Source organism: Anthonomus grandis, chromosome 22, assembly GCF_022605725.1.
Source record: "Anthonomus grandis grandis chromosome 22, icAntGran1.3, whole genome shotgun sequence".
Classification (NCBI taxonomy): Eukaryota; Metazoa; Arthropoda; class Insecta; order Coleoptera; family Curculionidae; genus Anthonomus; species Anthonomus grandis.
In genome coordinates this window covers 34,875,068-34,902,617 of record NC_065567.1, presented here as the reverse complement: position 1 = coordinate 34,902,617, position 27,550 = coordinate 34,875,068, and the positions used below count along the sequence as shown (strand labels likewise).

The 27,550-nt window shown below is 33.3% G+C and overlaps 1 protein-coding gene across 8 annotated transcripts in view; it reads right to left on the bottom strand.

Moving 5' to 3' along the window:
- The window catches only part of LOC126748432 (CUGBP Elav-like family member 2), an 870,157-nt gene that overhangs the window by 87,242 nt on the left and 755,365 nt on the right, over positions 1 to 27,550 (bottom strand). For all 8 annotated transcript variants that reach the window (XR_007664709.1, XM_050457685.1, XM_050457680.1 and 5 more), the window contains one exon: positions 25,777 to 26,466. Coding sequence is in view for 7 of the 8 variants with exons in the window: in XM_050457685.1 (XP_050313642.1) it covers positions 25,777 to 26,466 (690 nt within the window). In the remaining variant the exon portion in view is untranslated. The remainder of the gene's footprint in view (positions 1 to 25,776; positions 26,467 to 27,550) is intronic.

Here is a 27,550-nt window from a genome sequence, read left to right as displayed (position 1 = left end):
TCCCAAACTCTATTTCTATAGAGGCTTATTTGTTTATTATGTATAAAATTCTTAACAATAATATTTTTTTCTTAATTTAGGCCACCCGATTAATAAATTTATTTCACCTTATCACAAAAAAAAAACAGGTCAAGATTCATTAATAGCTTAAAACAAATTTTAAACAATGAATAAATAAAACCTTTCAAAATTAATTAATCACAAAATCTTCTATAGATTAAGCCAAATAAAAATCCGTTTCTATAGGGCCATTAATAAAAAAAAAAAGAAAAAAATCGGGGTTCAATTTTAAAAGAAATTTGTTCGGCGGGATCCGATCTCTAAAGTATTAATTCGTTCACAAAATTCGGCGGTTAAAGCCGCGATTGATTTATGACAATCCGGTGGTACATGATTGATTAACGTCACCATAAAAACCCAATCATTTAATCTAATCTGTTGTCAACGATCCGTGCAGACGGGTCGGCATGCTGTCGATAACGTCGCGTCGGTCTTCAAATCGACATTTTGAGGGGACATTAACGAGGAATATGAATTTTTAAAAGCGATGGTTTTGGGTCGGTGTCAAATTGTCTTTCATTCTGACACGACCAGAAGTGCACAAGAGGGATCCTCTTTAACTTTTTTTTTTAAGTCATATATTCATTTTTTTATTCAGACTATTTTTTAGTTTGGAGCCTAAGAAGTTAAAGTTTTTACTAAAACATCTTTTAAATAATATGTATTTGAATCTTTTCTTTGTTAAAACTAAAAAATATTGCAACGTTCAGTACAGTTTTACAGAAAATCTCTAAACATTTGTATATATTGAGTAAAAGCATATCAATAATCATAAAGAAAAAGCATGCAATGTACGAGGCTAAGAATTTTCTAATAGAAAATATTAATAAGAACCTTAAAGCAAATGCTGTTTTTCTAGACCTATAAAAGGCATTCGACATTGTGGCGCATAATATTTGATTTGATAGACTTGAAAAAATTGGCATTAGAGGTAAAGTTCGTTAAAATCTTATTTATCGGACAGATGTCAAAAAACCAAAGTTAATAATGTTTTTAGTAGCTCATCGAAAGTAGTTTTTGGTGTGCTATCAGGCTCTGTTTTAGGCCCAATTCTATTTTTAATTATTATAAATAGTATATTTAGATTAATTAGTAACGTAGCAAAAATATCCAACTATGCTGATGACACAGTATTATTAGTAGGAAGCTCTATTCGACAAAAAGGTCTTAAAACGCCAAGGATGCGTTATTTCGATCGCTTTTCTAAGAAAGATTAGATGCCAGTCTATTATCTTTGAATCCGGAGAAAACTTCTTTTATGACTTTTCCACTAAACAATAGAGGTTTTACCAAAAAAGGTGAACTAATTTTGCATAACTCAAACTGTAATTTGGATTTGGACTGCTTATGTAATTGTACATTGTATAATGGAGAAAGTTCAATAGTATATTAAAAAGTGATTTTGATTTTGCCTTTTAAACACACGATACTTTCATCTGGTTCACTATACCAGAAATCAAAATTACTAAGAATAAGGGAAATACACTGTACCTTGGTGACATATCTTTCATCACAACTGAAAAGTTTTCAAAAGCTTGATCATAACACATAATACCTTGTTTTTCCAAACTACTGTAACATTTTTGGCATTCTTTTTTTATTCTCTCATTTAGGTAATCAATGTTTTCTAGGTTTCTCGTGTAGAGTACATACCTAATTTTTGTTCCCAAAGAAAGTAGTCTAAAGGTATCGAATCGGAGCTAATTGTTGGCTATTTATTTTACCCCTTTTCCAATCCATCATAAATTTTGTTCTTAATTCTTAAAAGTTCTTAATACTTACTTTTGTTACAATTCTGTTACTAACAAGACATTTATAACCTTTACTTGGACAAATTATTCTAACTCAGATGCGAAAGTTTCCTCCCAATATTTATAACGCTTCTCCGTCGCGTCTCCATTACTATTGGGTACCAGAGCATCCCACATTTTAACGCCATCTCATGTTTAGTGCAAGAATTATAATTATTCTCTAGGGTAATTCGAGGATAGACGGCGCGAGCGGCTGTGCTCTGAGGTACTTCAGTTCATATCAGGCATGCCACCGTTCCGTTTGTGTTCATCGGTTAAATGTCTACATAAATATCAATTTATACGTGATCCGTATAGTGCAAAAATATTTGTCGGAATTCCTTCTTTGTGCTAGTGAGCTTTAAATTTAACAATAATTTGATTCACAATATCGTGTCAAATAAGTAAAAACACTTAAGTTTTGTTATAGAACCTCAAAATAGCGCATATTTCAAAACGTGTTTAGTTTTTGAGGTGTGCCATCTCTCCTCTCACAACGAGGATAGATGGTTCGCTTATTTTTGAGGTGAGATGGCTCATTAATATCTATTTTTCTTTTCAGTATGCCTACCAAATACAAGCGTACTGGAAGTTGTTCCAGGGCTAGTTGGACCCAACAACAGTTAGCCGACGCCATTAAAGCCGTTAATGAAAATAGAATGGGAGTTAATGAGGCTGCTCGTAATTTTGGGGTACCGGCAACCACTCTACGAAGAAGAAAATTGGCAGACAATATAAAGAAAGGTCCTCTTGGACCCTCCTCCACGTTAGGCGAAGCTGCTGAAAAAAAGTTGGCCACACATATCCTAAAACTTCAAAAAAAATAATTTTCTTCTACTCGAACTGATGTGCGAAGTATGGCTTTTAGATTGGCCGAACAGCTGGGTATTAAACATAATTTTAATAAGGAATTGAGATTAGCTGGTTATCCGTGGCTGCAGTTATTTCTGCAGAGAAACCCAAGGCTGTCAGTGAGAAAAGCAAAAGGGGTCTCCATTAATCGATGCTTGGGTATGAACAAAAAAGATGTTGAGACTTACTTTCAGCTGCTAGAAAATACTATGACCGAGAATGATCTTATGAATAAACCTGGACACATCTACAATATGGATGAGACGGGTTTACAACTTAATAATAGGCCGGGGCATGTTATTGTTAAGAAAGGATCTAAAAACATCGCAAGTATCAGCTCCGGTGAAAAGGTAGAAACCATTACGGTTATAGCCTGTTGTAATGCGGAAGGCGTTTTTCATCCCCCAATCTGCGTTATGAAAGGAAAAAACAAAAAGCAAGAGTTCGAGGATGGAATGTCTCCGGGATCCTTGGTTTATATGTCAGAAAGATCGGCTTATGTCAACAGTGACATATTTTTTTCAGTGGCTCAAAGATCAGTTCGTTCCGGGACAGTTTTGTTACTGCTTGATGGTCATGCTTCACACTGCAATAACGTTGAGATGCTAGAATACTGTATTGAACACAACATCATACTGCTTTGCTTGCCAAGTCATACGACGCAATTTTTACAACCACTAGATAGATGTTTTTTTAGATCTTTAAAATTAAACTACTACTCAGCTTGCAGTTTATATATTAAAAATAATCCAGGACGAAAGCTCACTAGATTACAATTTGGAAAGTTACTTTTTGAAGGATGGAACAAGTCTGCAACTGTAAATAATGGAACTTCGGCATTCAAGGCTACGGGAATTATGCCATTTAATCCTTCTGCTATCCCAGATGACGCCTATTTGACTGAAAATAGTATCGAGGCTCCCGATGCAGGTGAAAATAAAATTCCAGATCGTAGTTCTCAAAGTTTTACCAAAGCTTTATCTGATGATAATCAACAACATTGCTGCAGTTGGCAGACTGAAGATGATTCTGTACCAGAAAAACAAAATGTATCGGTTACAGAAACTAATGCAAAAGAAGCAAGCGGCTGGCGGAAATTTTAACTACAGAGACAAGAATTGGCGAAAAAAAGAACAAAGCGTCTAAAAAAACACAAAAAGAACTAAAGACCAGTAAATTAAAACCAGTTTTGAAGAAGCCAAAAGTGAACAAAAAGAATATTGAGAAAGCTGCCAAAAGCGACTCATCCTCAGACGAAGATCTAGAGCCACCGACATTGGATGACTCTTCAGATGATATGGACGACGATGACCAAGCTTGCACCGGTTGTGGCGAAATATAATCCCAAACCACAAAATCTGACGACTGGGTTAATTGCCAGACCATCCCAAATTTTAGCACGCCATCTCCTGTTAAGTACAAGAATTATAATTATTCTGTATATGCTCATATAAATCGCATACTCCGACCAGAAGTTCACAAGGGATCCTCTTTAGCTTTTAAGTCATATTCACTCTTTGTGACTATTTTGGGTTTTTTTTATTCTCTTGAAGTTTTAAGAAGAAAAAACATTAAAAAACTAGGTGACATTCTTTTAAAAGGTAAACTACAAAATAAAAATTGGTTGGATATACTAAACGAGAATGATCCTGAGATAGGTACTGTGAAATTTATTAATAAGATTAAATATATATGAAATCCTGGATTATTCCTAATCTTATACACTGTATAAGAACACGGGATCAGTGAAACATAATTTCAATTGTATAAACAATGATAGAAATGATTATAATTGTTACTAAATTATAGAAATCGCTAGTAATGTAAAGAGTAATTGCAGTTCGGAGATACTGCGATCCTAAAGATAAAGACAACTCAGAAAATTCCTGTAGATATTGTAAAACCTCCTTCAAAAGAAATGCTATCAGGCATTTCCAACATTTGCTAAAATATGTCAAAATACCTGAAAATTTAGTACAAATTCTTAAAAAAGTAACAATAACACCACGCCAAGTTCAACCGGGTTATTAGAAGATAGTGATACTACTGATCTGAAACTACCTCTCAGCAGGGGCAGGGAGAATTTATAGACTCATAAATTGCTTCACTAGTCAGGTCTGATGAAGTCACCATCAGCTAATTCTTCATTTTCAAATACTTCTAAAGCATCACAGGCTACAATTTCTTCGTATTTTGATAACATGTCCTCTCAAGAATATAATAAGAATGTTGAAATACTCGCAAGGGCTATTATTTATGTCTCAGGAGCCCTCTTAGATATAATAATGAAAAACGTATGGTTAGATGCTCAAAATAATGAAATGGGCATAAAAACCACCCTCTCGTTACCAGTTGCCAAATCTACTACTCCAATCTGAATATACTAGAGTAACAACTGCAGTTTCTTCAAAAATTAGTGAAGTACCTATCTTAAGCTTACAAATGGATGGATGGTCAAATTGCAGAAATGACTCTATATCTAATTTAATACACCTTTTCAACTATTTTATAAATCAATACATACCGCAGATAATCGAGTGTTGAAGTTAAAGTGTTGGAAGAATTGGGAGCTTTAAATTTTCTAGTTATTGTCGCTGACAACGGAGCGAACATAAAAAAGGTTCGTAAAATAGTAAGCAGCAAGTACGATTACAATACTAATTATGGTTGTATTTGCCACAGTCTAAATCTCCTGGTTGAAGACTTCTTGAAATTAAGCCATTTACATACATAATTTCAATTGTATCTCACTAAAATTGCTGGTGAAACCAAGTTAGGATTGTTTCTTGTCTAAAAACGTTCTTGGACGCAAAACATTCATTGAAAAGTTGAGCAGTAGATGATAGCCCAGATATTTCTGATGTTCTTTCATCAAATACAGTAAGAATTCTTCAAAACGAATTTTGGCTACAAATAGAAGCAACTAATGACTTGCTCTAGCTAATCTTTAAGTGGATAACGTTTTTTATGGCTAACGGGCCAACAATCCCAAAATTGTTCACCTGCTTTTTTGAAAAAAAGTCTATATCACAAAGTATCAAATTTATCTGTTACTATGGTTGAAAACCAGAAAATAAATGTTTGATCTCGTTCGTCTTGCTGCTTTTAATTGCAATGGAGTTCATCTATGAAACTGCAAGGCGTCATCCAAAGTATTTTTCACAAGAAGATCGCACTCAAAAAATTAGAGGTAGTAATTTTTTAAATAAGGAATTCTTTATTTCCAGCGAAAAATCTATGTCTGGGCCTGTTTGGTGGGCAGGAATTTGCTCCAGTTCTAAAATAAGCAAGATTAGCTGTAGACATTTTAAATTTATGATGGTTAATCGAGGGAACCTACTTATGGATTTTGAAAGGAAAAACTAATTCATATTGCCCATAATTATAATTTACTAAATGAAGATCATTCAAAAATAGTAGAAGCTAACGAGGAAGAAATAGAAAAAGACGATATTGGTTTTGAAGTTATGGAATTGACTCAACTAACGAAAATGACAAAAGAATCAGCTGACAAGGTGAGGGATGATGATGAGACTTACATTCTGACTCTCATTAGTTACACATTTCTTGTTATTTTTCGTAATGTTTTTACAGACGTTTTTAAAGGCGTTTGACAGCATGTTGGCTCATAGTTTCTCACTTATTTGTAAAATCGTAGATTCATTGTTAAGTTCGATGGCTTTCTCTCTAGACAACAGGAGGGCCTCATACTTCAACACTTTTTTGCAGATTATTAAAAGCTGTATGATTAGATGCCCTGTTAAATATTGCATTAAAAATGGTATGGTACTGAACCCTTCTAAATACAAGAATACTTGTGTTTAATAACCTTTTACATAAGAATGAAATTACAAAATTAATCGCCAAATTCTGGAAATGTTACCGTCCTAATACCTTGGAATAACTTTGAAGAATAACTCATAGTTTTGTGGGAATTTTGGAAATATTATTAGTAAAGAAAAAGCTTTCAGATGCAAAACAGATTTATCAGTAAATGTAATCAATACTTGACCATTATATTCCAAAAGTTTAATCATGATAATTATGAGGATTCATTATTTTTTATCTGAAATTACTATCAAAAATGTGCAACCAATTTCAGGTTGATATCCATAATCTGTAATATAACCATTATTCCAAGAAAGAGATAAAAATAATTATAGACCATTAACAATTAGGCGTCATTAACAAAATTGTTGAAAATGTTTAAAACTTAAAATAACGGAGTTTCTTAAATAAATTATGTAATAGAGGAATCGCAATTTGCATTTAAGACTGGTTCTAATCCCGCATTGTACGAGGTTAAGAATTTTCTAATAGAAACTATTAATAGGAACCTTAAACTAGTTGCTGTTTATCTAGACCGACTTAAGGCATTCAATACTGGGCAGTACCATTTTTTTTTGACAGACTTAAAGAAATTGGAATTAGGAAATTAGTTTAAAAAACACAACGATTTATAAAGTATGAAGTAAGCATTTACCAATATTTAAAATATGAGAACACTAATTGATAAAAACAATTTACAACATATTTAATTAAATGTTAAAAGTGACCTGCTTGAACGGTTCGGAAATGTGGTAATTGGTAATCAAAAGAATTCGTAACATTTTCTAGCATATTCGGAGTAATGTTTCGGCATTCTCTTCTTATTCACTCATTTAGTTAATCAATATTTTCTGGGTTTCTTACATAAAGTACAGACCTAATTTTTTATATGTCCCCAAAAAATATAGTCTAAAGGCGAAAAATCGGGGCTTATTTAATTTTTCCCCTTTTTCCAATCCATCATAACTTTTCCCAAAAAAATGATCTAAAAGTAGTCGTGCATATTATACAAAAATTACGAAGTAATCTGTATTTCGTGTAATTGCTCAAAAATGTTACAAATGCTTTTTAGTAAAAGTCAGCATATTACCAAACCATCTGAGGAGGTCACTTTCAACAAGTGCCCAATATTTATTTTTGTTTTAATTCTGTGTTAATTAATAAGGTATTTATAAACTTTATTTGGAACAAATTTTTCAAAACCCATATGAGAAAGTTCCCTCCGAATATTTATCTTGCTTCTCCGTCGCGTCCACACTACTATTGGGTACCAGGGCATCCCAAATTTTAGCACGCCATCTCCTGTTAAGTACAAAATGTATAATTGTCCTGTCTACCCTTGCATAGACCGCATGCTTATGTCTTGATTTATTTGTATGTTCCTTACTATTCTATTGTTACTTAGTTTAGATTGACTGCGTTTAGGTGTACGTTTTATGGTATTATGGAAAAACAGTAATGCAGGTTTTACTTATTAAATTTATAGTCTCTATAACATTATTCTATTCCATTATCAAACAGACACATCCCTATGTGACTATTTTTTTCTTTTATAATAATTGTTAATGTATTTGTAGTATCTAAATAACTCGGACACAAACTCGTATGTGAAAGTGTCCTACCAATATTTATCTCTCTTCTGCGTCGCGTCCCTAGTCCCTACTATTATTGGGTGCAAGAGCATCCCAAATTTTAGCACGCCATCTTCTGTTAAGTATAAGAATTATAATTGTCCTGTCTATGTTTGTATAGACCGCGTCCTTTTGTTTAAATTTATTCGTTTGCTCTTTACCATTTTTTTTGGTTACTCAGTTTATATTGATTGCGTATGAGTGTACGTTTTGTACTATCTTGCGAATTACATTAAAGTAGGTTATACTTCTTAAATTTTTAGTCTATAATATTATCCCATTCCTTGTCAGACAGGGACATCCCTGTGGCATCAAGCTTGTGTTCTTTTTCTTTATTTTCTTTCATTTTATTGATTGTTCATGTATTTAAAGTATTTAAATAATTCGGACACAAATTATTTTAACAAAAATGCGCAAGTGCACTCCCAATATTTATCTCGCATCTCCACTACTATTGGGTACCAGGACATCCCACATTTTAGCACGCCATCTTCTGTTAAGTTCTAGAATTATAATTAATCTGTTAATGTTTGCATAGATCGTTTAAGTGTACCCTTTGTGCTATCATGCGAATTACATTAATGACGGGTATGCTTATTTAATTTAAATAAAAACCATACTTAAGATCCATGCAGTTTGTCTGCAGCTGCTTTTTCCAGGCCAAATCCATGTGATCGGTTTTGTTTTTGGATCCGAGTAGTGACGCATTTTCATGACAGAAGAAGATAAATTAAATGAAAAAAATTAAATAGAAAATAATGTTAGGTCTATGAATCTTTTGACATAAAAAAGGCAAATTTAAATTGGATCTTGTTCTACTAAAAAAATAGTAACTTTTTTTCCTGTTTAGTTACTGGATTTCGAATATCTTAAATTTTTAAACACATGCATGTGATACCATGAGGCGTATACACAAATCAATTTTACTCTTTAGTTTTGTCAAAATTTCATTTTTAATTTTTTCGAATCTCATTTTATCATAGTGTTTCTTCAGTTTTATTTATTTTATTTATATTTTGACTGCTTACTTTTTGTTTCCTAATAATTACATAGTTTAGTTTTTTTTTGGTTTGGGTATTCTAGTTTTTTTTTAAGGTTTATTTATATTATAATTTATTTATACAATATTTCTAATTTTTGATTATAGAAGTACAAAGTTGAATACCACCAAAGTTCAATATAAGAAAACAACAGTCCAGTAACATTAGTATTTTAGAATATTACCCAGAAAGTGCTGCTGGCTAGGCCACTGGACCAATCGTTACCAAAATCTCATAAACTATTATACGATAGTAACTATTTTACTTAAAGACTAACTGCTGTCCCAGATATTCTAACTTTTTGTTATTAATCAACTTCAGAGGACACCAATTTTGATGCTAGCGTATCTAGTTGTACAAAAACTACAGTAACTAGTTTTCTTGTACTGGTTTTCAATATTAAATTGGTACTACAGGCTTTCAATGCCAATTCTGTTAAAAATCTCTTAACCCTTTCGCTCACTGTGTACACATTTGTGTACATAAATTTATCATCATCCTTATATAAATTCAAAAAGGAATTTATTGTTTTGCTCATAGTGTCAACATTTGTGTACATTAGGACCTTACATGTAGTATAGATGCCGTCCTCCAGGGGCTTTCAATAAAAGTTTGTTACTGTAACTTTAACAGCTGGCGAGCAATATTTGAGTAACGCGTGCAAGGTTATCTGGTAGATTATTGTGGTGTTTTGTTTGTGGTGAAAATAGTAAAAAATAAATAAAAACAAATTAATAAAAGGTGGTATTGTGAGTGCTAATATCCATGATCCATTCAGTTTTTTTCGCGGAAGTATATGTTTTTTGGAGACACGTACACTATGAATCAGAGAAGTAAAATTACAAGGTAAATTTAATCGTACTTTTTTCTTTTTTATATTAGTAAATAGTTAAATATTATAGAATCCTCGTTTATAATGAGCCGAAATCGCCCGCTAACAGATAGAGAACTATGAGATTTAATAGAAGCCGGATTATCAGATATTGAAGGACTCAGTGACGGCGAATTCAATGAAGATGATGGCTTTGATTTTGATCCTGAAGGTATATTACTTGGAACTAGTATATTAAATAATGTGCGTAGCATATATACTTTTTATCTTGTAGAATTACAAGCAATGAGTGATAAGGAGGAAGAGGCTGAACCTGTTCCCAGCATACCTGTAACTCAACAACGTGAAGAGACTGAGCAGCTAGAACAAGCAGAACCTAAACCTGTTTCCAACATAATGGCGAAAACTCCACAAAAGTCGAAGAAATTCAATATAGAAGACTATTTGTCTTTCAAAGAAAAAGGATATATTCTGGCGAAAAAATGTGCAGTATATCACTCCACCGATAGAGTGGCCCGTTAGAGAAGAAAAACCAGTAGTTCAGCTAGAAAGCCCAGCGTTTTTTTTCTGTAATTACTTTGCAGATATTTTCCAACCCATGATGGAATATATAAATCTTTACGCTGTTTAGCAACAAACCCGCTTTGTTCCTACGACGGTTGAAGAACTAAAAACGTTTGTAGGAATACATATCATCATGGGTAATCTACATTACCCAAGAATTAAGTTATACTGGGACCATAAATTACAAATTCTACTGATTTCCAATAATATGACTGTTAACAGGTTTTATAAATTGCGACAACATATTCACTTCGTGAATATTCACGAAAAACCGGACAACAGTGACAGATTTTGGAAGGTGCGTCCATTATATGATGCAATTAGGAGAAGATGCCCCTTCCATTGGAATCAAAATTGTGTGTGGACGAGCAAATGGTGCCGTTAAAAGGCAGTCAAGCAATACGTCAAAAACAAACCCAAACCATGGGGAATTAAGATTTTTGTGCTACGTGGCAGCATTGGCATCTTGTATGATTTTATAATATATCAAGGATCTACTACTGAACTTGACCCACAGCAACTTGATGTATTTGGTTCGGGTGCTGCAGTGGTACTAAAATTATTTGAACGAATCTCACATCTTAGGGTACATTTATATTTAGAAAACTATTTTTCAAATTATAACTTACTTCAGTACCTTAGAAATAGGCAAATATATACAACGTGCACAGCAAGAGCTGAAAGATTTAAAAATCCGCCATTTTCGTCCGATAAGGATATGAAAATAAAAGGTCGAGGTTGTTCCGAAGAAATTATTAGCAGGGATGGGGAAGTCATAATGACAAAAGGGTACGACAACCGGCCAGTTATAATGGCATCAAATTATATGAGAGTTGGTGATAAAGACCAATATCTAAAGACTATATTTACGATTCAAGACCACAAGTAATAAATAACTACAACTCTAACATGAGAGGGTGTTGACAAGATGGATTTCCTTATTACCTTGTATCGGACATTTATTAGGTCTAAAAAGTGGACTCTGAGAATGTTTGCTCATGCCATAGATATGGCATGCGTAAACGGTTGGTTGGAATATAAAGAAAAAGCTGCTAACTTGGGTGTGGCTAAGAATGATGTCCTAGATTTGCTTCACTTTAGAGCCAGCCTATGTTGCTGAGGTTTTAATCTTGGCAGGAAAAACATCTATTAGGAAGAGGGGGCGACCAGCAGCTGATAGTCCGGGTCCTTCAACGCCCAAACCGTTAAAAGTAAGACCAGTGGCCGAAGTTCGTTTGGACAGACTAGGCCATTTGCCATCCATTGATGAAAAAGACTTTGTATCTAGGTGTAAAGTACCAGGCTGTAAAGGACGGTCAAGAATTTTATGCCAAAAATGTAACGTTCACCTGTGCCTTACAAAAAAAAAAACTGTTTTGCAATATATCATACAAAGTATTTTTTTGTTTTAATTTATCTTTTATACCATTGACAACCAATGTACACAAATGTGTACATAAAAAAAAACTAAAAACAAACAAAAAAATAAAAAAACTGTTTACGTCAAAAATTAAAAAAAAAATTAAATAGTTGATTTACAAAAAATCAAATTTTTCTTTTAAAAAATGAAAATTCATGAGCGAAAGGGTTAAGCAGCACCGCAAATCAAATTTCATAGAGACCAAACTAATAAATTGGGTCTAGTTTTAAAAGGAAGATAATAAATGTTTTAAAAATTAAGCGAAATCCACTTCAATAGTCATTAAGGGAACAGATGTTTTTCAAAGTTGAATCCCCAAGTGCAAGTTGCAAGACTATCAACTAAGACAGGCAGATCTTAAAAGGAAAATCTTGTGAGAGTAAGTTATGTTTGACAAACTCATAATATGAAAGGAATCGTTCAGATAAGAGCATTGAAGAATGATCAATAATAAGTGAATTTAATTCTTTTTGGATCATAAGGCAGTAAGACATCAACATTATGATCATATCTCTGGAAGTCGTTAATACAGATCAAAAACAATATAATGATTAAGTGATTCAAAATTCCGGTTTGCTAATAAATGTTAAAAATCCCACCAAATGATTATAGGTACAAAACAAGACCGAGTGGGGTTATATTGGGGTGGGCAACAATCTATATTAAAATTTACTATAAATAATTTTAATAACAGATTTTAAGACCACATAATAAAATAAGCGAAAAACAAAAACAAAACATCAAAAAATCACTTAAATAAAAAAGTCCATCAAGCGACTCCTCGCTACTAAAGTGGTTTAACGGATATTAAGATAATAAAGAAGAAATATCTCTTGTCATCAGGCGCCTCCAGATTAATACTTACAAGTTAAATAAAGCCAAAAAAGCGTATAAATCTAATTTGTAATCCTAATAATCCGATAAATTTTACCATCATTTGTCACAAGTTAAATCTTTATGATTTGATACCTGATATGTCAGTGGATTGCGATATCGATTTAACATATTAAAGTAATCCGACACTTGAATATAAATAATAGAAAATCCTAATGGTGCATCTAGACTTCGGTTATATACAATAATTAGAATTGAAAGAAAACTGCGGCTGGATATGTAAAGTGATTAAGGTATGAAATTGCATAAATATTATAATAGAAAATTATGTTAGCATTGTTAGTCAAACTTTTTGTGAATCAATAAAAATAATCTCTGTCATTATCCCCATAATTATTTACATTTTTACATCAAGCTTTTCTGGTTGGACAATATAATAGATGCGCCTCCCTTTTCCTTTGGCAACGTTTCTTTGAATTTATCTTTTAAAATGTCTCATTTTCGAGTCATTATTTTAAATTCATTACAGAATCTAACCTTTAAATTGCAGCGAAATGCACTCGTCGGCCACTAGAGACGGACACTGGAAATGAAAATGGAACATGAGATGGGTTTCTGGATTTATTCAGATCAGATTTCTGGAGTTGTGAAAAATTTATGCGCCGCAGAATTTGAACGCTTTAAACTTGATTTACGCTTTAATTTTATATATGAAATGTTTTGAGATTTTGCTTTTTAGATAGGCGATTTACATAAACATCGTTAGAGAGAAATTCGTTGGAAAGATATTATAATACGATATTGTTGGAGAATGATTTCTAAGTTCCGCAAAGCAATTTATGGAGCCTGAAAAATATTTAAATAAAGCTGACAACTTTCATCAATATCCTATTAACCTAACCGCTCCTAACGAATAATAGAGAATTATTCGTTTTCTTAATATCTATTCGGTAATTTGGTTTTCCCCTCCGATCTGAACAATATGACAACGTATTAAAATTACATTTGATACCCGGATATTCTTTTGACTAAAGCTGGAACGTGTTTCTGAATGTCGTTAAACGTTTATTTAAGTTCCTCATTGTTTAAGGTTGCAGCAAAAAACGTTCCTAGAAGTTACTTGCTTTCATATTTAGCGGCAAAGATCAAAGGAAATATAGAAACACTCTATCCATTCATGGCTCTACAACCCAGGGTGGGACTTGACCGTCTTAACAATTCCATTCCCTCCGATCCTGATAACGTTATTATCTGATGTTATTAATATAGATATCGAAATCCCTAGATATCGAAAAGACTGTATGTGCTTGAAGTTGTACGAGGGTTTCTATTTATATTTCTGACCTTAGTAACAGTAAATGTTCGCAGGTGCCACCTGACGTTTTCGTTGGAAACGTGACATTGTTGAACATAATATGAGCATCAATAAGATACTGGATGAACATTTGTCCGTAACGTGATAATCGGTCCAAAGATTGTGTTGATTGGTGCCAGGAAATGTTGAAAAAATACGTTCAAGGTACATCAGAGGCTGTGTAATCATCGATCTATGCATATGAGGCTGAAAGAAAATAGAAATCGACGTCTGGGTCTTCTAAGATGAACCAAATCCAACAAAAGTTGTTCGCGGAAGAAGCACATCGATGTAAATCATTGCTTTTCTTCGGCATAACCACGTGATGACGGCGGCGTTAGAAAAACATAGGAAGATTAATCTTGAATGGTACGCGTCTATTTGTCTGTCAGAAGTGATCGGAGAAATGCGAAAAAAGCAGAAGAAGGAGAGGCGAATCATTCTTCATCATGGCATTGTCATCACACATTGGCTCAAACAAAGAAATTTGTGACTGGTCAAAACATCGAATTGATGGGTCATCCACTGCACAGTTCTGAATTGACACCTTATGACTTTTTTTTGTTCCCGCATATCAAAAACAACTTACGTGGTCAATAATTTTCCATACTCGAAGAAGTGGTCCATGGATGCTTTGATTCAAAACGCGTTTTGTTTGGAGTTACCTCAATCGGAGTGGAAAAAGTGCTTCGAAAATTGGTTCAAATGCATGCAAGCTTTACAAAGGCTTCCTCATCATCTGCATATGCTAAGATCAGACTGAGTCCGCTATTGTCGAAGATGCTCATACTTAGTTCGGTTCGTCTTGTCACCTTCTATAAGCAAGGTATAAAGCTGGTGACAGTGTTCAAGTCCAGTTGTCAAATACTTCGATGTATTGACCTTTTATTTTAATTGTACCATATGATCCTTTTACGCATACCTTAATTATTCTTATAAGTTTGCTGGATATTCCAAGTTCTTTGAGTACTGACCATAAGCTTGCTGTGAAGATCATACATCTGAAAGTCTACGAATAGATTCTATAAATCTCTATCGAATTCCAGCATTGACCTAACGTTTGTCTTAACATAAGTAGATGGCCTGTTGTTGATCGTTTCCTTCTAAATCCACTTTGGTATTCTCCAGCTACTTCTTCTCCATACGGTGTTCTTCGGTTCCAAATTATGTTGGATAGAACTGTATATAATGTGTTAAGAAGTTGATGACATTCCATTTCGGTTTTTATGCATTGGTATAACTCCTTCTTTCCAGTTACTTGGAATCTTTTCCTATTCCTATATTTTATTCAGCTTCTGTCAACCCTCCCTTAGGTTTCATTATTTTCTAGCTTTTTAATGGATTGAGTTGTTTTTTATCTGGACGGTGCGTCACCCCAAGTATCAGCGATATGTCGTTTTAGTTTCGCATTTTATTTCTAAGATTATGAAACTTATTTCTATTTTCATCTGATGGATTTTGTAGCATCTTGATTATTGCCTCATACTTTTCCCCATTAAGTCAGTGACCTGTATCAAACCACACCTTCTTTTTTGTATTTTGTTTGTCACCAAAGGTTTCTTTCCTGGCTTCTTGAATTATGTTCTTTATTGTATTGCCAAGTATCCTCTACTCCTGTATATGTATTTTTCTGTATGCCTGTTCTATTTTGTAAACATTTTTTTGTTTCTCAACGCTATTTTTAATTGCGTGTTTTTTCTTATTCCCACAACTTAAAACTTGTGTCATGCAATGACTACTATGATTAATAATAAAAACATTAATTCTTAATAGAAAACATGCCGTTTAAATGTACAGATACTATAATATATTGTAACGATAATGGAAACGTCCGAAAAACCAGCTGATTCTCTGTTATTCCGGAATGACGTCATACGATGTACGACGTCTCGCAGGTCAGCGAATCTTCCGGCATTATGGTCAGTCGAGTATGTAAGGAGACGCATCGCCGCTGGGAGTCAGTTGTCAGTTTAGTGCAGTGAACTTCGAAATACTGGCGCGAGATTTAAATCGGATATAGATAGTAGCAAATAAATATTTCTAGTTGTCGTAAGTGATCGTGTTTTTAGTGTAAATAAACCGGTTGACTATTCTTGTGCAATCGAATATTTAATTCACACCTAACGAATGGGAAAAACACTACGATATTTAATTGAATTAGACCAAAATGACGAGTGTTTGTGAAATCCAAAACATGATTTGTGGATGGAGATATGTAATAGCACATATATGTAATATGTAATAGCAAAACTTGGTGGCAAAGTTCTACAGAGAAAAAATGAATATTGCATATATCAAAAATCTACTGTTGGACCATATCTTGTTAGCAAGTGGTTTGCCTACAAGCACCTGCAATTTTTGTCAGCCAAAAATGCAGTTCTTTTTTAAAAATCACTTTTATTTTCTAAAAAGTAAAAGAATATCGTACGTCAATGACGCAGACGCAGGAATCGTCGAATCGTCTGTATATGACAACAAAAATTGCTTCAATTTCCATCACTCTGCCTTAAATTCTAAATCGAATTCGAACGAATGTGCATGCGCATGCTGTTCCTCTTAGATTTTACTTTGGAGATTCTACTCATTTGACTATTCAAGGTATATTCTTGATGCTCGTTGGCACTAAATATAGTAGTATTGCGCATGTTGAACCGAGTCAAAATTAAAGGAGGGCGTCAAATCGACTTTTCAATGTTTGTCATGTTTGAAACAACTTTCTTTCGTTACTAGACGACGAATATTACGTGATGAGAAATTCGGTTAATCAAAACTCAAACCATCACATTTGCATTAAAATTTTTGAATTTCACTATGATTCCTTGATGAACACCGCTTGGCAACACCGCTTTGCTGCACCTACAATGTATGTGCGAATCTAGCGTTCCAAATTACGTATCGAGAATACTGAGTTGCACTATCGTTGTTGTCAAATGCACAAGAAGTGGCAAATTTCTAACTTTATTTTAACAACATACTTAAGTATATTAATTAAGGGAATTTTAATCACATAGTAAGGATCTTTAACTCGCTAGGAAAGAGCAGTCACCCTACTAATGCTAATAGACATTAGGGCAATCATCGGTTCAGAATGTTTTAATTGGCGACCGCAGCCACTTAAGTCGAATTTCAGAAATAATCGACCAAAATAATTGAATGAAACGGCTTTGGCTGCTGTTGTTCGGGAAATTGCTGCAGCAGCGGATAATCAGAAAATTATGATAAAACAATCGACATTTATTTCAATTAGTGGGTAATTAGGCTTTTACTTCTTAATATATATATCGTAATTTACTTCTTGTTAATTAAACTGTTATTGGATAATATATGCTTGGCACAAAGCGTATGTTATTTAGGGCAATTTAAACATCAAAGTTAAGTTGATAACTAGTGTGGAAGTTAACTATAATTGCCTTCTAAAGCATCAAGTAAATCAGGAATATTGTTTATAGTAGATCTTAATTGAAAGGAGCAAGTACCTATACTAATTATTTTCTGAGGTTTATTAACTATTTAGTTTAGAAATGGGACGGAAACTTCGCAACTAATTTGTAAATCAATAGGTCGATCGGCCTAAAATACTTTTAGCATAGTAATAAATATTTGATGAATGATCATTAATTCAAAAGGTCAATTAAAAGTTCCATTATAGACGATCAAGGTACAAATGGTAATTACTCTATTGAACATGACGATTGCTTTTTTAAATACTTTAGGTTATTACATGAAAAGGGGAAAATATAGTAGGAACTGTGTTTTTGAGGTCCATGTTATGCCATCTCATGCTGTTATTAAATAAAAGCCATATTGATACAGAACATATGAGTTTAAATTGATCAATGAACAACAATAATGAAGGGTAAAAATTTAATAATAAGGAGAAAAATTGGATGACATGTAGTCCAGAATCGTGAAACTAACATTACTACCTCGAAAGTAGCATGAGCACCTTTAATAAATTAATTTCAATTATTTTTCTCTCTTCACAGCTTAATCAGCAAAATAGTAGAGGCTTGTTACTGCAAATTCTATAATATTTTTAATATTCTCCCAATTTCAAGTCCAAAATAGCATATTTTCGAATATTACAGAATTTCGTATTGTAACGATCTTAACAGCTGTGAATATACCAGCTCAGGCATTTAAGAATCATCTCCTTTAGATCCAAAGGTGCGACAAAGATAATGCGGACAACGGGCACATCTGGCGACATCTCGTGATACAAGTAGAAAGTTGGCGAATGTTCCGAAAAAGTGGCTACCTAATATTTAAGGAGCCCTCGCCGCTAGGAGGCTAGTTGAAGTCTGAATATTGGCGCCACTTTTAAATTGACATAAATAGTAGGCCCTAAATACAGAGTAAAGAAGTGTTCCTAGTAGTCTTAAGTCATTATATTTAGTGTGTACGCATGTACTAATTATGTAATAAGTGTGTAATAAATCATTTGACTATTTTTTGCATCGAGTGTTTTAATTTACATTTAAAAAATGCTACACTAGTAAATTTTCCTAAATTTTTTTTTGTTCTTTGGAAGTTCAATAATTATTTTTGAAAAAAAGCTTATGATTTATAATGAATTTTATGAACAAGTGCATGAGGGAAAAATTACAAGCGACTCTAGAAGAAAAGCAGTTTCTAATGAGAAATGTATCGACGTTGTCAATTATGTGTTGGTTGAATTTTCAGTACATCTTTAAGATTATTGACCATATTTTTAAGAAAATTGTACTAAATATGTTCTGGAATCGTGAAAGTACGATTACCACCTCCAAAGTAGCATGAGCAGTATTAGCAAAAAATTCTCAATTCTTGAAAGTTTAATCAGCAAAATAATAGAGGCCAGCTACTACAAATTGCCTGCAAATATTATATGCCCAAGCTCTCCTAATTCCAAGTAAAAAATGGCATATTTTCGAATATTGCAGTTGATTTTCCTATTATAACGATTTTAACACATCGTCGCGACATCTCAGGATACACGTAGTAAGTTGTCGAATGTTACCCAAACTTATTGTACTGAGGTTACATTAATTAGGAGGTCAAAAAGTGACGAAAAATTAATTCTGACTCTATATATAATTCTTTCGGTAAGAAAACCATCAAAATAATAATATCGTTGTAGTTATTGAAAATCCATTTTACATAATTGACCTGCAAAAAATTTCAAAGTCTAGTCGATTATGTTTTGGTTGAATTGAAAACATAAACGTCATTCAAAACATCTTCCAAAAAGCTCTCGAAGGACAACAATTGGGCATTAAAATAAATTATGCTTCTTGCTAATTGAGTTGGATCTGGTGTCAAATAAAACTCAGGTTTTTGATGTTAATACTGCTGACGTTTCGGCCTAAATTAAGCCATCCTCAGGGCGATAAAAAGTGAAAAACTTTTGTCCATAAACATTATACTTTAGTCATAAAAACCCAAAATGTTGTAATAATTTTTGACTCTAGAAAATGGCAACGTTATAGTTCTTAAAAATCCACGTTATTTAATATTTCAACTGACCCTAGGAAAGAATTAATATCGAAATATCCAAAAATGTTTGTTTTTTAAAACCACTTAAGGATTAAATACACAAAATGTACTCCAATGAAACACCCTCAAATTCCGGACCCTCATAATTGGGGGTTAAAAATTCAAAATGAAATTTTGGGCAAACGGTGTCGTTGCCGTCCAACAAATTGTAGCTTTTAGTTTTCCATTTTGAGGGTAAAAAATTGAGGAGCGCATTTCCAAAATCAGTTTTTTTCCTGTATTTTTTTTAATGATTCGGGAGAAAATGACAAAGTTTTAGAGACATGAAAGACACACAGTTTGAATTGAATATATAAAAAGTACTTCAATGGCTTTCACTGCCTATACAGCATCCCCGGATTTCGGATTTTTACCCTCATAATTTGGGGGGTTAAAAATTCAAAATGAAATTCTATAAAAATTATGTCGTCGCCATGAAACAAATTTTAGCTTTACGTACAGGTAAATTTTTTATTCCCGTAACACGTCCTTTTGGGGTGAAAGATCGAAATTGTGCATTTAGAAACTCAGTTTTTTATATTCATTTTGTTTCGAATTTTGTCATAATTTTGGTGCATATCGTAAATTTATTGACATTTAGAAGACAAGTTTATCCATTTCTTCATCGTTAAAACAATCAAAACCCTTTTTTACCTAAAATAAAAAATTTCAATTATCATTCCAAAAAACAATCTTATTTTATACTATTAATATCTAAATCGTTCGCGTAAGATTAATAAGAAGAAAAAAAATTTATTGGTAAAAAATTGTAATAGGACGTGGTTTCTCAATTTTTTAATAGATTTTTTTCTTAAATTTCTCTAAAACTCAGCGATTACATGATACGTACGTCACAATATAGCTCCATTTACAATGACTGCTAGCTCAAAATGGATTGCTGCGCATTGCAATATGTGGCTATATTATGCGCAGTAGTATTGTGCGCATAGCCACTTCCTGTTTACCACGCTTTTCTGATGTGCATAGAGAAAGCTCCTGAGTATATTCAACTTAGGTGTGTATTAAATAGATAACTTTACTGTACTGTATTATATAGATAACTTTGTCATTTTATACAAAACTACAAAATACTTTCGTGGACGTTTTAGAATAAGTAGCGTAAAAAAAATCGCCAGAAGACGTTAAAGTGCGCAGTAGCTTAATGCGGACAATAGCATCAGGGAGAGATCACATCAGTGTTGTGCCTGGTCAATTGACCGCGAGTAATTTACTGGGATTTTGACTGCTTTTGACCACCTCAAAATCGGTCAAAAACTTTTAATTCAACCGTTCGTGCTTGTGCTTGTTAATAACTTCAAAGAGCTACTGCTCTTTTAGTAGATCTATTCAGTAGATGATTAATTCAAGGTAATAGGAGATATTATTAACTACAGGACAAGACATAACCAATAATTTGGGTCGTATATATGTAAACCTTCTTATACTTGAAGGTATTGAGTGGAGATAAGAAATTTGGACACTCAATACTAAATTTGAACAGTGAGGACGACGAGGTCGATCTGAATATAATGAGGATTCAGTGATGAAGATGAGCAATTTTTATATGGAAGTTTTTTAATAAATACATTCTTAAAAAAATATTAAGGAATGGCGTATTAAGCCTTTGATATTTAATTTTCATTAACTGATCTGAACAAACCTGAGAAATTTGACCAGTAAATCGACTACAAAAAATTTGAACGGTCAAAATCTTAACACTAAATCAAATCAACTAGAAGCGCAAGTGTAAAGATCGTCAACTTTAAACTATGACTACTTTACTAAGAAGTCTTTATAGATCGGGTAACCTCGTCACCATTCGGGGCTGACTGGGTAGCATTGTTGCCATATGAGTCCAAATGTAGTAGAATTATTGAATTCTAAGAAAAAAAACTGTTTTTCTAGTTTAAGACCTTTTTGCTTATGATTAATGCTCTTCATTAATTTATTTCAGACATTTTTAAAATGACATAACATGACGGAAATGAGGGTGTATGTGTCTGTGATTTTCAGCATAGAATAAGCTGAGTTGGTTCATATACTAGAAACTGTATCTGTAGACTGTATAAAGGTATAAACAGAACGCAGACAACCAATTAGCTTTAGGCCCAAAGTGGTGTAAATTTTTTTTTTTTAAAACAAAAGGTGACACTTGCATAATTACGTTCCCCAAAACAAAAATTGCGGTAATTTTAACTGTCTTCATTTTTAATATCCAAATATAATTAAAGGGGAAGCATCATATAATTCTCATCTCCTTACGTTAACTTTTATATAAAACTCAGCCGCTCCTATTTATTGAACTTTACTCATCCTTTTAGCACACCGTTAAAGCTAACTTAATTAAAGAATCTTTAAAAGACACTAAACACCTTCTAAAATAATGTAGGTTAATGGATTCTTGACTAGACCAGATCAAATTTTTAGGCTCGCGTTCACTTCAAAAGCTAAATAAACAGCCGCCCGAGTCGATGCACTTCTTTAATAATTATCTTAACTATTTATTCAAGAGTGTTAAACTAGTGCGGTTCCTACATCTTTTATGATTCACATGCAACATGTGTCGCTCTATTTGAAGGCAGTTCTATAATAAAAATTTAATTAACTGATGGTAATTAAATCTTATACAATATTGCCGTATGTTGGGGAAGTTGTAAATATTTCGTGCGTGTTACGGTCAGTGAGCTCAATTAATCTTCAACAAATATATACGGGGTGTCACTGTTTAACAACTGTGGTTAAAAAGTGCTGTGGTATTCTATGATTTAGTCAAGGCGTACGATTGCGTAGACCATGGACTACTGATGTTAACGGAAATCCTGCAGATGATCCAATATCTGTAACAGGGAATCTCTTTAATATTTTGTAGACATCTAAGAATGCTGTGCTTTATCATAAAATTAAACATATTTTTTTTAAATAGCAAAAAAAGTATGGGCCATACCTAAATTAAAAAAGAAACTTTTCAGATAAACAACACATAATATAATTGAAAACAATGTAACTGAACTCACCAATGTGGGCAAAATTCCATCATTTTAAGCAAAAAATCAACAATAACTGAACACTTTATATTATATGCCGTTTTTTTCTTAAATTTATTACATTTTCTATAAGACTTATTTATTTCTCATGAACTTTAATTCTATAGAAAAATTATTAATTACATGACCGTTAACTCAAAATGGATTTCTGCGCATAGCAACTCGTTGTTTACCACGTTTTTACGATACGCATAGAGAAAGCTCGTGAGTATAATATAATATCTCAAGTCTATGATGAGACTAAGGAACAAAGCTTTGCACCGGTGTAAAAAACATAAAACTGACACTAACGAGAACCAATATAGATAACTTCGGAATCTGGTTAATATCGCAGTACGAGCAGAAAAAAAACTTTCCCTAAGCAAACATTTAAAATAGACCCCAAAAATGTTTAGCACACTATTAAATATCTTAATTTCACAGGCAATGAAGATCAACCTATCAAGTGTGATCTTACTGCAGATCAATTTAGTGATTTTTTGTTAAGTCAATCCACTCCTGTTTTGTATCAACATATCGCATACTTTTCTCAATTTCTGCAACATTTTAAGAGCCATCAATTTGCAGATGACACCTAAGTCAGTTATAACTGTTTCAATTCTAATAATGTCTTTTTGGCATGTAGGGACATATCCACCTTATGACTCGTTTTTAATGAAAACAAAACTCAATTTATTTTGTTTGGTAAATCTAAAGAAACTATTTTGAACGATCAGTGTTTTTCATTGATTTTAAATTGCATTTCGTTAAGCTCAATAGATACTTGTAAGATTTTGGGTATTTATATTTGTGTTTGTTCTAAAGTTAGACAAGCTCATTTGCCAGAGCACCTATACCAGAAACTTAACACTCTTTTTAATTTCCATGTAACGGGTTTCGTTGGCACTCGTCATGGTGATCAATGACTTGCAAAGATGTTTCAGCTATTTAGCAACACATGCATTCAAGTCGCTGCCTTCTAGCATTATCAAAACTTCATCATCATTTAGTTTCCGTAGAAAGGGATTTTTTTACTATCCCTCCGTATCAGTTAATCGGTACTAGTAAAGTTAACTTGTGAATATTAGACTCAGGTTACCTAGCCCTGAAAAAAAATATTCTGCGCTCTTGTATGCGTTCTATAAGGGAGTCTATAAAATAATTTTCTAATGGCGATGTATTTTTATAAATTTCTTCCATCATAAATAGCATTGCGACATTAGCTGTTTTATTATAAGGATTCATGTCTCGCCGACATAAAGCTTCTTCAATCAACTTTATTGGTTCTAACATTAGAGCTAAGTGTTTGATTACATCAAATCCGGTGTCAGTAACCGACATCTTTAAATCATCATCAAAAGCATTTTCTTATGCAAGTTTCTAACAATATAAAACATACATAACTCTCACACACTGCCTTAACAAAGATTACCTGGCCTTTGGATCAGTGAAAAGCAAGACCTTTAAAGACATCAAAGCCTGAACACATTATCACAGCAGAAGGATCAATTACCATACAGAATGGAATGGAACAGAGGAAGAGGCAAACAACCATAGTTGCACTGGTTTGCTAACCTTATTTTAGATGTACATTCTGACAGGTATTCTACGAAAACAAACGGGATGGATGCTTATTCAGTCAGAAGTCTTATTAAGATCAATGGAAACTGCATTAACCTAAACAGGACCTCAACATTCTTGATCAGGAGACCATGGAATCACTGGATAAGTAAACAGTAACCAGAGTTTTAGAGGTTGATCATATTTCAAACCAGAAAAACATTTACTATCGAAAGAACAATGGAGCAGAGAAAGAAGCAAATACATACAGTTGCACTGGTTTGCTAATCAAGTACCAAACTTCTGGAGAAGAAAATGGTTTTATAATCGGTCAAAGGCTTTTCAAACATCAGTCGAAACTGCATTAGCCCAAACTCACTCCTCAACAGTCTTGATAAGGAGATCATGGATCACTGGTTTATGGACCAAAAAGAATGCCAGGAGCTTCGAAGGCAGCAAAGCCTGATCGTATCGTCAAAGCGAAGAGAACAATTACTACCCAGAAAACAATGGAACAGAGAAGGGGGTAAATACCCACAGTTGTCCTTGACTTGTTATTCTTATTTTAGATTATAATGCAAAATTTATTCCACCAGAAAATGCACATTTTTTGGCAAATCTCTGAAGAAGAAGATGAATCCATACCTTACTAAGATCAGTAAAACTGCCTTAACCTAAACTCGCTCCTCCTGATCAGGAAATCCTAGATCACTTGCCTTTATTCATTCATTCATTTTTATTATTATTACTATTATTATTATTATTATTATTATTATTATTATTATTAACATTACTATTATTATTATTATTATTATTATTATTATTATCCTTATCATCATCATCAACTTAGGTATGTATTAAAGTATATGTACTGCAAAAAAGGATTTCCGTAAGTTTCTTTGTCATTTTACACAAAACTACAAAATTACAAAATACTTTTATAAGCGCTTGAGAATGTTATACTTCAAATTTAAACATTAAAATACTATTGTGCAACGTAAAAAAATCAAACAGTTAATTTTTTAAATAAATTACTTCTGCATTTGCCAATTCTTATGGTCAAATTATTTAATATATTCCTGAATCAATCAGGGACCTTAAAGTGCGCAGTCGCTTCCGTCAAAAGACCTAAAATGCGCAGTAAATTAATGTCGGCAACAGCGCATGAAGCAGCTGAAATCACGTCGGTTAAAAAGTGTGCAGATCGTCACTTTAAAATCAGACTACTTAATTACATTATAGTTACTTGGTTTTTACGTTACTAAACAAAGTATACAAATTTAAAATGACGCTCTTAAATATCTTTAAAAATTTTAATTAATCTACTTCATAACGTAAGAAAACTATAAATGAAAAGCCTGGATGGCAATGTAGGCAGGTCATTTGGCTTGTAATATGCATTTAATATTAAATAAATTACACCAAATGACGAAACGGTCAATTTTTAACTATAAGCCATGCAATGAAGACTTACCTTCTATCTGTTTACCGGCTGCTGCAATAGCTGCTGCGTTCAAAGTAGCATTTGTAATCAAGGACCCGTATGCACTTAGATCGGGTGTGGTACCCAACGTGGACGGCAGACCAGCTGCCGTAAGTGTCCTTTCCACTCCCGCACCTTTTCCCAACAGATTTGCCATACACAACGGTGTCGTAGCAGCCGTAGCTGGCTGCGACATAGCCGCCAGAGTCACTAGATTTTGAACACCAATTGGTGCTAGTAAATTTTCTGAGTTCGTTAACAGTTGCTGTTGTAGCAACGCGGAACCGCCCATGGCTTGTAGCAACTGCAAAGAAGTGGGCTCGGATGGTAAAACTGGACTGTATTGTTGAGGTGGCGTGGCTAGTGTTGGAGCGGTCAAAGCGTTCCACATGTTAGCTTGCATTTGTTGCTGTCTTTTCAGTTCTTTTTCTTTTTGTGTGTCCGCGAATTTCACTACTAGAGGGGCTGAACAACCCTCCATCGTTTGAGATTGGTGGAGGTTCTTAATTGCTAATAGTGCGGCTTGTTTGTTACTAAATGTTATGAACGCGCATCCCCGTGAGTTACCTGCGGTGTCTCTGAGCACTGTGCACTCCTCGATTGTTCCGATGCCGGTAAACAACGCACGCACGTCATTTTCGCAAAACTTCTTGCTCAGCATTCCGACGAATAATTTTCTTTCTGAAATAGAAGAAAAAAAATAATTATCGTTTGTTTATAAACCATTGGAATAAATCTGGATTAAATGTTTATTTTGTTCGTTTGATAGATCCGGAATATGCAGTAGTTATTTGGCAATTCTATTTATAAGACCACATATTCATAGCTTAGAATCTATTAAGTGAATGAATTGAATGAAAATATTTGGCTTTTACGAGGTACTTGTATGGTTATTTGGACAATCGCAGAAAATTAATAACAATATGTGTTTAAAGGAATAATTCAAGAAATTGTTGTACACAAAAATAATCAACTGATTTATTACACACGTACATACAATGACTTAATACTACTAGAAACATTTATGTACACTGTATTTACTTCCTACTATTTATTTCGATTTAAAAGTCGCGCCAATAGTGACACTTGAACTAGCCTCTTAGCAGCGAGGGCTTCTTATATATTCGGTGCACTATTCCGGAACATTCGCTAACTTTCTACGTGCATCCCACAGATGGCGTGAGGTGACATGAGATGAGCGAGATCGGTACAATACATAAAGCACTAAAGGCTTCATCGCACGCTTTCCTCTCAAATCCCTCTTCATTCATAGTTTTTTATTTCTTATAGGCAGCATTTGGATTGATAATTTTTCATTCATTCCTCATTCAAACATTCCTTCTAACACAAAGTCATTCTTGTTCCAAACCTATGGATATTTTTTATTTTGTCCGTACTTTTTTCGTCATTTGCAGACTTTTGAGAGTCATTTTTTATGTTTTGTCTGCATTTAACTTCGTTTTCACGTCTTGAAAGTAACTTTTATGCCAATGTCTCCACAAACTGAAAAAAAAAACATGGTCTAAGCATTATATTTCTCTTTTTATTCTTTTTTTTAAGTGATTTTTTATGACTTCCAGGGGTTAATTTCCTAATTTTTGATGTTCCAGAGAGAGGAAATATTTTTTTCCCATTTTCAGTTTCGGAATTGGAAAAGTACTTCGGGGCAATTGATTACAGGAATTCGAAGAAGACACTTTATATTTTCCAGGTAGTAAAAATAAGTTTAGACGCTTTCCATGCTTTTGGAATGATTTCAAAAAAT